The 13,489-nt window shown below is 38.7% G+C and overlaps 1 protein-coding gene across 1 annotated transcript; it reads right to left on the reverse strand.

Moving 5' to 3' along the window:
- Nucleotides 1–895: 895 nt before the first annotated feature.
- Nucleotides 896–8,580, reverse strand: LOC117289054. The gene is made up of 5 exons (XM_033769982.1): nucleotides 8,503–8,580; nucleotides 6,060–6,213; nucleotides 4,714–4,881; nucleotides 3,516–3,608; nucleotides 896–2,532 (listed from the first exon to the last, which is right to left on the reverse strand). Exons 2-5 carry the CDS (start codon nucleotides 6,183–6,185, stop codon nucleotides 2,413–2,415), a joined length of 507 nt encoding a protein of 168 aa, XP_033625873.1. The 5' UTR covers nucleotides 6,186–6,213; nucleotides 8,503–8,580; the 3' UTR covers nucleotides 896–2,412.
- Between the last annotated feature and the right edge of the window lie 4,909 nt (nucleotides 8,581–13,489).

Consider the following 13,489-nt stretch of genomic DNA (forward strand, 5'->3'; position numbering starts at 1 on the left):
AACCTGTGAAAATTTAGGCTCAATCGGTCATCGGAGTCGGGAGAAAATAACGGGAAAACCCACTCTTGTTTCCGCGCGTTTCGCCGTGTCATGACATGTGTTTAAAATAAATCCGTAATTCTCGCTAACGAGAATTTATATTGTTTTACCGTTTTCTCAAAAAGTAAAGCATTTCATGGACTAATATTTCAAGAGAAGTCTTTCACCATTACCTTCTGTAAACCCTGTAAATTATTTGTAAATCTGTGAACTTTTATTTTTTTTCTGTACCGAAAGGGTCCAATGGCTTTAAAGAATATAATTCTATGCTACATGTACATTGCTGCACTATCTGTGTTCACATTAAGCACAATTTTGTTCCATTACTGTTTGCTTCAGAAAGGGTCATACATTGTACCTCTCAATACGGGAAGTTCCTACAGAGACAATATCAGGTTTGACCTATTTTGTGACAACGTAAACACTATCCCTTTTTTTGGAAATGAAACTAACAGTAGATTTGGGCGACGTCTAGGAAAAAAAAAAAATTCCGCATAACTTTGATATGCTTAATATTGTAATATCTCATGTAAATTTGGGTCACTACATGTTTGTGATTATAATTATCATAAATGAAATATACCAATACTAGTATCAAACATGTCCACAATCTTTTTTTTTTGGGGGGGGGGGAGGGGTGAGGGGGTACAGATTCAGTTCTATATTAAACTCTGCGGCAAGTATGACTGCATCTTGTCTTATTTCAACAATCTTGCAACAGGAGCGATATAAAATATTGTATAGACCGTAGTGAATATGACGTCACGCGGCTCAAATATCTGACCTACAAGATGGCGTCTGTGCTTGCATGTGCCGTAGAAATCGAACCAGGAATGTTGCGTGCTGCGTGCTTCGATGATGTACGCGTTTGGACGCACATACGGTTTGCCCTACAAGATGGCAACTTTTCACAGCATAAAGGGGTTATTCAATTCGGTCTATACACTATTTTGTCCAGAAAGTGAGCGCTGATTTTGTACCACGCCTTCCAAGGAATGTATTTTTTTTAATGGTTACATTGAAAATACATTTTTTTAAAGGACGCAACATTTTTTTTTTTCAACGTTGACTGTGACATATTTTACTTTGCTGGGCATACTAAATACTACATTTTTAATGTACAGTTACGCCCAACCATGTTGACTGATACAATATTCACCAAATTCATCTGACGACGTCAGCGGTAAATCTCAGATTCTGTGTAGTGTTTGGGAGGTAGTGCTTCTGCTCTACCAGCCAGTTTTCTGATGGATGATACCCATGCCTACATCCGTATGGACTTTAAAGGGGGTACCCTATTTCAGCCCAAGGAGTACAAGTAGGTGGCAACGACCCCTGGAAAAACAGTGGATTTAAAGCCATCACGCCTTTAGAGTTATAAGAACTAGAGGGCGCTCTGGTGATGCTGCGTGCACAAATGGACGAGACCGCAAGGAGACAAGTGCCATTCTGTAAGATTAACATTGTACATGTAAGCTTGTTGAATAAGGTACTCGTACGTCTGTGTTTGATGTTTTTTTAACTTACAAAATGGTCGCACCGCGTAACCAGAGCAAAACATTGGGAGAGTTATGACAACTTCCGATTAGAAGCCATTTTGTTCCCCAAGAAACGCATGGGAGAACACGGGGCGCCAGTCTAGTCTGCATGCCATTGGGTTGTGATGCATTTGGAGACAACATGGCGTCCAGCAACCATGTGACAAAAAATGAACTTGTCCTTCCATGTCACAACCAAAGATATAGAATATAATACCTAGATCGGCCGCGCGTACATACGCGCCATAAACCGTACACAAACATTTCTATTTCTTCATGGACGTGCTAAAAAGTCACGTGCTGGTGCCAACGCGCAGAAAATGAACATGGGAGATAGGCCTTTAACCACACTATGGACGCGTTAAAATTCACGTGCTGGTAGAAGATACACGTTGGACATAGGCTAATGGCTGCCCCCATGCCAGAACCCCCGTATGTACGCGCGGCCGATCTAGTCATTTCATTCTATATCTATGGTCACAACTCTCTCAATACACAGCTCTGTGCGTAACTAGGCCAGTGCGCCCTCCAGTTCTTATATACTCTATGCATCAAGAGCCTTTTTACCCATTGTACGATGGGGAATGTGTCTCACAGAATCCACATCTTCTATTTCCGCCATTTTGGGTCATGGGAAACTTTTTCTCACGTACATTTTTACTCCCAAAATGAATAGGCACGTGTAAGTGTCTCATAAATTGGGTCAATCAGTTTTTGGTATTACACGTAATAAATCATCAAAAGCTGTTGGATTCTGATTGATTCAGGAAAGATTCCTACAAAAAATATATTGCTTAATTAGCTTAAGCTGACCTGGCATTACATGTCCTTACGGCTAGTAAGTTGGATTGTACGCCGTGTTATCGCTACTGGTTGTTGACTTATTCTGGCGCCACCTCTTGAAGTTAAGATAAACGCTGGCTCCAAAAGACAACATAGCAATGAAGCCAAACACCTGTAGAAAAATCGAAAGGGAAGCCAAAGGGGTTAGAACGGAGAGAAACTCAAGATGCACTCATCCTTCTTCATGAGTTTGCCCACTTAAATGTGTTTTAACAAGGGTTTAGGTACTATTTGTAGTGCCAACTGTGAATGAACATGTACATTTATACACAACTACCTGGAGAAGTTTCAAAATAAATTGTTTGCCCAGGGTGAACGAAGCCCTGGATGAATTTTGACAGAGTTTCGATGGATTTTGGGGGAGTTTCAGTGATTTGTAACACTTTTCACAACCTCAGGAAAGAACAGGCAGTCTTTTCACACTATCATCGCTTTCCCCAGGGTAAATGAATGGCATACCCTGGGAGAATAGCCACTCCTGCTCCGAAGCAAGGGGTAAGCGTAGCCCTGGTGGCCGTACACTTTCGTATTGTACTACAGTGACGTCCTGGACATCAGGGTCCATTTCTGGGGCGGAAAATTTTCACAGCTTCATAACTCAAATCTTACCTGCAACCCACTAATTTCAACAGATTCACATCCCATGGAGCATATATTTTTCTGCGGTGGGTTTTGGTCGTCATATATTCTTCACAAATCCGTCATTTTCATGAAATAATGCAGCTCCCAACGTTAAGAAATTCAAATTGTTGTTCGTTTTCTCACAGTCTGCCGTGTTTACGCAAGACGAAACGCACGACGCGCAAATCTTGAATTGTGGTTGCGTGTTAACGCTGTGCAGTCAAGATACGATGACCAAGAATTATTCTTGCATCATGCGTCTTTACGCGAATGTATACGCGTACGCACGGCAACAGACAACACTGTGAGAAAACGATCAAAAAAGGAACCTAGGCGGGGACAGTGTAAAAGAGAGCGCACCGGGGCCGAGGGGTAAAAAATTACTCCTGGGGGCCCCCACTGGGCTGCATTCTATGGGAATAAGAGATAGAGCGTAAAAAGGGCTGAAGTGATTTGAATAAAAATATTACTCACACAGGCAGCAATCAATACTGGGTTGAAACTGAATAAGCCCCACAGACTAACGATGAAATAGGCAATCGTGCCAAGAAAACTCACAATAAAGTCCTGGAAATACATAAGAACAAAAGAACAGCAATAAAAACAGCTGATGAATGATTCACTTCAAATAGCAGGCAAGATATTTGATCCTTAAAGAAAAAAGTAGGAACATTTTCTCCTCAAGTACCCATGGCTGACCTACATGTTAAGCCTACACCAAAGCCACTGTTGTACTGAGACCAATGGTAGTGGTGGGCTCTAAATCCACCTTACTCCACCGAGGGTGAGCAGATCAAAACAAATTATTCATAACATGAATAATTAAAGTTTTAGATATGGGGGCCATCATTGCTGAAGTGCAGTCTGTGGGAAATCTATGCTGGCAAGCAGTGTACTTTGCTCAGAGTACTGGGCAAAATTGGTCAGTTCTGGACAGGCCCGCCCCGGCACCGCCCACCAATGGCTACAGCACTGACCAAAGCATCTTGCAATCAGAGAGATTTTGTACAACAACCAGGGAGAAATTAAGAGTCATATTCAATATAATGGAGCAAAAGTAACCATGAATCAGGAACATTGTTTGGAAAGATTAGTCTATTTTGGGGGGAACTTTCGGCTGAATAAGCTAGGGTGATATCGTGATGTTATCGAAAATTGCGATACCACTTCTTAAAAGATAACATCATTTTTCATTGTCTTGATTTAAAAAAAAATCGAATTATAGGTAAAGTTTGGTGGAGTGAGGCACGTTTGACATTCATTTACATAAAGGTACACGAACAAAGGATTTACACTGATTCTTGAGGATTGAGGCAGTACGGATTCTACATGAAGTCAAACTGATTGTACCGGAGGATTGAGGCAGTACGGATCCTACATGAAGTCAAACTGATTGTACCGGAGGATTGAGGCAGTACGGATCCTACATGAAGTCAAACTGATTGTACCGGAGGATTGAGGCAGTACGGATCATACATGAAGTCAAACTGATTGTACCGGAGGATTGAGGCAGTACGGATTCTACATAAACTCAAATTGCTTGATTCTGGAGGATTGAGGTAGTAGGGATCCAACATAAATCTGTATTTGAGGTGGGGCTGGTTTGAGAAAGACATAAGATTAGTTGAAATCTCTCTCAAAGGTTACCCCACAAACAAATTTGTTAACTCACAAATTTATAAACGTTGATCCTCGTGATCTGCTTGGCTTTTCCGAAAGCGAAGACGAAGAAGAGCATGATGCACAGCATTAATCCACTGAATACTACCACTCCAAAAAGGATAGAAGTGACGCTTACTCCGGAGAAGATGCAGAGAAAAAACGCAATGAGTGACCATCCCTAGTGACAAAAATAAAGACTAGATTAATACTGAATAATAGGTAATATTAATGATAATATCCAGTGGGTGGCATGGTTGGCATGTACGTAAAGCGCTCGCCTCTCACCAAGGTGACCCCCAGTTCGTTGGTTTTCTGCTGTGCCATGAGGGTTGTCCAGAACATCCGGTTTTCCTCCCTCATGAAAAATCAAACACTTTTGATCTTGGCTGTGCTCCGTGCATGCCTGCTTCTCGAACACGTTGTAGCCGCATCCTTTGCAATTCAGCTCTGAGTTGCGAGTAAGGATGATTAGCCACCCAAATTATTATTATTATTATATAGTGCTTTTCACACCTGGGCATTCTCAAAGCGATTACCCCTGGTCACTGGGCCTTAATTAATTCCTCTAAACCATATAAGCTCCCTGGGGAGTATACAGTCTGTTTTAAACAGACCAGTTGTGCATATTTGTTAATAACAAATATGCACAACTCGTCTAAATCAATCACAAGAACCATCTCTGCCATCACAGGTACAGGTACCCATTCACCCTGCGTAGAGAGAAGCATGTAGTTATAGTGTAATGCTCAGGGACACATATTGTCGCGAGTTCATCCGTGGGAGACGCAACTTGAGAATTAGAAATAATAATAATAATAATAATAATAATAATAAGACATTTGTAAAGCGCCTAATGCAAAAGCCTCTAAGCGCATTAAAGAAACAATAAAATAAACAATTAGAGAAAGATACAAGATACAAATAGGCAAATTACAAAAAGGAAGCTTTAAACAAATGAGTTTTCAACAAGGACTTAAAACATTGTAAAGTATTAGCTTGGCAAATATGCACAGGAAGACTATTCCAAAGAAACGGTGCGGCGTAAGAAAAAGATCTGTGGCCATAAAAATGATAGAAGTGAGCAAACACTGACTGATTCTGTGTGGTTCAACTGTTTATTTCAAACAATCGGACGGCCAGATACGACTACTAAGGACTTAGAGTGCAAGGAACTACATGTAAAATTAATTATGGTCAAAAGCTTTTCGTGCTAACACAACATGATTTAACTAAGAATACAGAACATGACATTTGATTAAAACATGAAATATTAAAAAAAATCATCATTTTCCAAATGGGATGTCAAAAAAGTCATGTATAGTTGCTGTTTCTTTTGTGAACACGACATTAACTTACAATTTTCTTGGCCATCAATAAGCCATTGAGGGTTTTGACGTAGCTCATTTCCATTCCGCATTTACGCTCGCTGCTTTCGGTTCCACTGCTTGCCCCTCCAACTTCCTGTGCACCCATGTCGGCCATGGTGAAGAAACAATTGGCTTCAGATTACCTGTGAGAAAATAAAGAATAGCGATGAAAATTATATAGTAAAAACACCATCATTGAGCTAGTAGTACCCCCCAAAAAGGCTACGCTACTTTGGTCATGTCAATATGAGGAACCCATAAAATAAAATTTCAAATTTATAAGGCGCTATTTCAGCAAGATAATAGCGCACTAGAATAATAATAATAACTTTCGATTTATATAGCGCCTAATAACTACACTTAATTCTCTAAGCGCTTAAACAAATTCTTATATAGCGCATTTCACAATAACCGTATCAATGCGCTTTACATTAGTGCCCTGGTCATAGGGCCAATAACATCCCTTTTTAATGTTTCTCAACTCCCTTGGGAGTATACAACCTGGGCAACAGTTTATATCGCTCCAAAGGCTGACATGGAAATAGTTGAGTCTATGAGGATTTTACGAAATGCAGATAGTGTAACAGATTCCCTTATGGCAGTAGGGAGATTTTTTCTAAATTATTGTCCCAGCTACACTGTAGGCTTTTTGACCTAGAACTTTGTTTGCTCGAGGAACATTCAAGCGAGTGATGTGGACCGAAGAAATCGTGGAGAAGTATAATGTTACAGTAAGCCCACACGTTGTTCATGGACACCGACCAAGACAAAGACCAGTCAAACTTTGGGAGGACTGTGTTAAGCTTGGGCGATACTGCTGTTATTATCCCACAATGTATCCTCCAAAAATTATTGCGATATTCAAAAATATAGCGATTTTATATTTGAAGTCTAAAATTCTAACATTCCGCTAGGATAAAGACAGGTCCCTGCTGCTAGATCCAGTGATTCCATTAGATACAATTATCGTTTGATAAACGTGCATTGACAGAGATGCCCAAATAGTCACTGCTGTCACGCCGGGTTCGCCGATTTTGATGCTGGTCTCTGGCTTATTCACGAGCCCCGAAGTGCGACGTCAGATGTTCAGAACACAAAGCCATCAGCCGACATCTTGCTTTTCACAGGGCTTGTACAACATGGACAATAGAGGGCGCTTTCCTGCATATATGGAATAGTCTTGGCCCAAGATGCAAATGATCGGTACCACATACATGTAGTGTAGGCCTTATGTACTGCACATTGTGTAAACTGATCTCTGACGTCTTGAGTCAAGACAAATCCATTATCTGCCAAGTGCTTAGTCTACAGTGGTTGACTTGACAGCAAGTTGACGACACAAGTAAGTTGACAGCAAGAAGTAGGACCAGTTGGTTGGGCAATAATTTTCTGATATATTCAAATAATGGCATTCCTTTTTGTATTACATTTTATACTATTTAAAAATAAAGTGAAAAAGTAATGGCAGAAGTTAAAGCCATTGGACCCTTTCGGTTCAGAAAAAAAAAAAAAAGTTCACAGATTTACAAATAACTTACAGGGTTTACAGAAGGCAATGGTGAAAGACTTCTCTTGAAATATTATTCCATGAAATGCTTTACTTTTTGAGAAAACAGCAAAACAATATAAATTCTCATTAACGAGAATTACGGATTTATTTGAAACACATGTCATGACACAGCGAAACGCGCGGGCCTTGGACCACACTGTTTACCGAAAGGGTCCAATGGCTTTAAGTTAAGATGTTAGGTTTTAAGTTTTCCAAACTGTCAAAATCAAAATTTCAAAAAGGGGAGTATACTGTACTGCATAATAATAATAATAATATCGAAGTACATATATAATATAGCGCACATATCTACCAAACAAGGTACTCAAGGCACTGAGTATATACAAACTTTTAAAGAAAGATAGTTAATAACAAATATTGCAGTGATGAATTCTGAGACCCAATTATTTAGCACCTTATTTTTATAAAGTTATAAATATAATAAGCCTTTATTTACGGAATTACGTGGTGCTAACTAACTAAACTAACAAACTGCTACGCCCGCTACACATGCACTGCATGTGTACAATGTACCATCATACAGCAGCCACAGCCAGCCTGCCAGGAACACCAGGGCGAACCTAAAGTATCATTGAATGGGGACCTTGAATGGTACTGAAGTTTTACTTTTATAGTGGTGCATGCGATGGAGGCTGTTTAGAGAAGTAGAAATCTGCTGAGCACTATCCCTATTAATGACAGTGACATCACATGACAAGCGACACTGGCTCAGTTTGGCTGCCGAGTGTTGACACTAGCGACAACCAAGTACCCTTTAATTAACTAAATCAAACACTGAAATAAAGTCATGAAGCAATCGTAGCCCTGCTTGCTTACCTAATCATTTTTAAGAATAAAGATAGGATAAATAAACGCAACTTACTTGAATTTAGAGCAAAAACTGCGGAAAAAGATATCCAGAAAAAAATTATGCTCCGCCCTACACATCTGCTGCACGCCTAACACCTAGACTACCTTTAACGGAAATTGTTAGTGTTCCGCCGTTATTTGGAACCAGACTTTTGTCAAGCACTCTACCTACACCGCGAGAGGGCGCGCTGTTCAAAAGAGGGCGAGGCGGGGCGGGGGAGGGTCGGTTTACTTTTATGCTGTTAATTAAAGACCCTGGACACTATTGGTAATTGTCAAAGACCAGTCTTCACAGTTGGTGTATCTCAACATATGGATAAAATAACAAAGCTCTGAAAGTTTGAGCTCAATCGGTCGTCGAAGTTGCAAGATATTAATGAAAGAAAAAAACACCCTTGTCACACAAAGTTGTGTGCTTTCAGATGCTTGATTTCGAGACCTCAAACTCTATAATCTGAGATCTCGAAATCAAATTCAGGGAAAGTTAATTCTCTCTTGAAAATTACGGCACTTCAGGGGGAGTTGTTTCTCACAATGGTTTATACTATCAACCTTTCCCCATTACTTGTAATCAAGCCTTGTTTTATGATAATACTTATTTTGAGTGTAATCCAATAGTGTCCAGTGCCTTTAAGTTTTGCAACAATCTCCCTGAAAACTCACCAAAAAACCCTCTAAAGAATGTCTTAGGTCCCTGCTTACCTTAGATTTTCACCCTTCCTGTAAAGTGCAAGTATACACAAATTTGCAGCAAGCAAAACCATAAAATTTGGCAATGATGATATAAATGTACCCGCCCCCCCCCCCCAAGTCAATAACAAAACAAATAAGCCTTATTCCCACAATTGATGGCACTAAAATACCCCAATCTAATGTAAATGTTTACAAATTGCTTTTGTTTTTACAAAAATAGAAGATGAACATTTATTTATGCCATATACAAATCATTAAAATATAACTTCCTTTAACTTTAACAGGGGGCAAATAAAATTGCAAAATAACAACTGTGAGAAGCTTTCATTAGTCAATCAAACGGTTAATTCCTTTTTTCAAACTCATCCAGTTTAATAAAATAACAAATAGTTCACAGCCTTGCACCATAGAAATAGTTATAATACATGATATAAGTTGATTATATTTACAACACAGTGCAATGAAGTTTTTTTTTTTTTTAGGTATCCCTAAACACACTTATCACAACCAATGCCATGGTTCAAAGTCATTCAGAGCTATGGAGATTTTAACATACTAAAACAATACATTTTATACAACTATTTTATTATTGCAACAATTGTGTCATAATATATTATGTGAAATACACTGCTCCATATCTTGTTTAATGTCCTTTTCTTTGTTAACTTCTACTTGATGTAATTTTTAAAACATATTATGATGTTGACATGTGCAATTCAGTTTTTAACTGCGAGACATGTTTTAATAAACCTTTTTTGAATTGAATTGAATTAAACATCAAGTCCCGATCATAACAAAATGACCAACCAATTAGCCAATTACAGCGAAAGCTCTATTAAAGGGAAGGTACATGTTTGGTAATTACTCAAAACAAATACTAACTTAAAAACTTACTTGGTAACGAGCAAAGAGCTGTTGAAATATTGTGATAAACGGCTCCCTATGAAGTAGCATAGATTTTGAAATAAAGGTAATTTCTCACTAAAATAATAAAATACTTCTAGCTAGAAGTCTTTATTCCTATCTGAAACACACAAATTCGTCCAACAAGGGTGTTTTTTCTTTCATCATTATCATCCAACAGATTTGAATGCCTAGCCGCTGGCCCTATTCACAAAAACTGGGACATTTTCAGAATTCAGTGCTTATTGAACATCGGTGTAATGGTAAAAACAAATTATACTCTTCATTCCCGGTGCAAAACTAACATCTTTTAAAAATCATTGCATACCCACTGCTATAACACATAGGATCCAAACTGCCACTAGCCAACGTCTAGTGGTAAGACATCTGCTCTAGCAACGCAAAGGTAGGGGGGTTTAAAGCACACCCGAGTGATTTGCCCGTGGGATTTTTTTCTTCTTCATATAACTCTGGAAAGTACTGTAGAAAGAGCTTGGAATGCATCACAAAGCATGTTCATTACATTACTGATTGTACAGTTCTTCATAGGCACTGGACACTATTGGTAATTACTCAAAACAATTTTTAGCATGGAAGTGAGGCGGAATGGATCAGTCCAAAACTTCAGTAATTAAAGTTCGCAATAATTAGTCCAAGTTATGGTGTTTCGTTGTGTTAGAAAACAAACAAATTTCAAGAATAACTTTGGATATTTTAGATTGTTTGAGCTTTATATAAATTATAGATGTACACAGTAAAACTAACCTATAAAAATTTTGTTTCAAAAGGTGGTCACGTTTTTAAAGATAATTGCTAAAATTTCAGAGCGAATGAATCCAGGCAGGGTGAATAATCCGTAATTGGAATCCACCATCTGAGAAATATTTTATGCAGAAATGTATCTTATATTGAAATGTTTTTGAATCCCTATCATTTAAACCCCATAAGCCTTTTTGAGGTATGGCGGACACAATGCAACAACACTGTAAAGTTGTGGTAAATTTGGGCGTATTGACCATAGAAATAGAGCGTATGTTATTCAGTGAAGTGCGCATTTTAGGAGACGCGGCGTTTAATCGTAAACCTAATGACCACCAACATGGTGAGGGTGGCATCAGTCGCGGCGTGTGACGCGCGCATTTTACATCCGCCATACCTCAAAGAGGCTTATTCCTTTGAAGGGAATTGTTTCTCAAAATATTAACAGCTGCAGTGCTTCTTACCAAAGTTTTTTATGGTCAGAAATTTTGGAAGTAAAAACCAAAGGTAAACCCTCTCTACTCTTTTTAATGGGAATAGATGTGTATGAGCATTGTCAATTTGTTTGTTTAATGTTGAAATACTTCATCCCATCTGTAGCAGTTAAAAAAAACCTTAAAAACAGAATAAAAAAAAAATACATCCTTTAAAAAACAACAATAGTTGCCAAAAGTTTCATTCTTAGTGTTTAGAAATAAAGAAGGAAAAAACAGAGGTGAAATATTTCCCACAGTTATCATAATGCTGTTCGTTTCACAAAAAGAAATCATACCAAAATACATATTAAAGACAAAAAACAATCCAAAATAATATACGAGTTTTTTAAACAAATGAGCACCAAGCCACTCTGATATGATAGTTACATTCCCGGACAAACAAATAATAAAACTTTGCCCAATATATTAAAACATCAGCAAAACTTAATTAATATATTTGTCATAAATAATTCATAAATTTAATAATAACATCAAATTCAATATATACACTTTGTCTTCCCGCTTCATTGGAGACCGTTGCCATGGCAGATCTAATATTTTCCAGATGCATTGGAGTTGAAGGTTCCAGCTTGATATCGCAAAGCACAATGTACGCCATCTTTTATGAGCAACGTTAAATAATTTTTTTAACGCAAAAATTATAAATATAATTATGCATAAACATCACAAAATACCCTGACAGGGTTTGGTCTTACACAGTGCAAAACATGAGTTTCATGATAAAGGTGGTCAAAAGACACGGGGAACATTTGATATTGTGTCCCCCACCCTTTCGAAATTGGGGTGGGGTAGGGTGGGGGACACGTCCCTTCCACTCTTTCAAGGGGGAGGTGCAAATCTGTCAACGATGGAGCATGCGTGTGAGAAGCCTTTACGGCGTGGGATGCGGGTCCGATTAAGGGCCCGGTAAAAATTTGGCATTTTAGGTGCTCTGGGATGCAAACTAGGGCCAATTTTGAGGGGAGACATTTGATATAGTGTCCCCCACCCCCTTCAAAAAGTTGTGTCACCCCTTGCCCCCAGGATTTATGTCCATGGTGGGACACAGGGTGCGGTCTAACACAGCGCAAAACTTGGGCTTCATGATAAACGTGGTCAAAAAGATGGGGGATACTATGGCCCCCACCCTCCAAAAGATTGGGGACATGTCTCCCTGTCACAACCCCCCCCCCCCCCGCCCCCCCACCCGGATTGACGCCCATGGTCCCTGTGAGGGCAAAGATGGTTCTTGTGATTGGTTTAACAGAGTAGCGTACATGTATATTTGTTACTCAGGCTGTATGATCTCCAAGGAGCTGAGATAGTTTTAGAAATGACCATGGACCATGGGTAATTATATTGGAAGCGCACTGAGACGCTCTACAGGTGTGAACAAGCGCTATATAAACACTATTATTATTATTGTGTTTACAAACTATATGGAGGGCCTGTTACAAAAACTCTATGGAGCGCCTAGCTAACAAATACACTACACCCATTTGCTATGTGAAGGTGCCCTTACAGTCCTGGCATTACAAGAATAATAAACCAGGCCTGCTAAGAAGACAAACAAAGCTTCAGTACTGAGAAGAAAGAAAAAAAAATGTAGCACATGTAAATGTTGCACTTTAATTTTTAACAGCTTTTAGTAAACAGAATTTGTGTTAAATACGAGAGACTTGTTTAAAGTGGTTTACATATTGCATTCAAGTTTTGGTAGAAATTGGTACACAACATTCCAGAGAGCTTTGTGACCAGTTATTCATGATGCTTGATCTATGGTCGTTTAATGACAACACAGAAACCTCCCTGGGTGTTACATTGAAGTTTTCTTTCGACCAACAGCCTAAACTACTTTCTTCAAAAATATTACCATTGCATTGTTTTTTGCAGCATTCTACTTTTCCAATCCACATTGGTTTTTTTTACACCAAAGCATTGGAAATTTAGCACTTCACAAGTTCACATACAATGTAAACAAAGTCAAAATTACTTGAAGTAAACAACTCTTAATTTAAGAGATATTTTTGCATATACAAACACACGCTTATACCAACGTTCTTGAGAGAAATATTTCCCTTCAAAAGATTTTCTGATTTCTATTTAAGAGATGTTAAATTTGCATCGGGGATAAAGAATATAATTTTTTTGTTTACCCATACACCGATG

Source organism: Asterias rubens, chromosome 4, assembly GCF_902459465.1.
Source record: "Asterias rubens chromosome 4, eAstRub1.3, whole genome shotgun sequence".
Taxonomy (NCBI): domain Eukaryota; kingdom Metazoa; phylum Echinodermata; class Asteroidea; order Forcipulatida; family Asteriidae; genus Asterias; species Asterias rubens.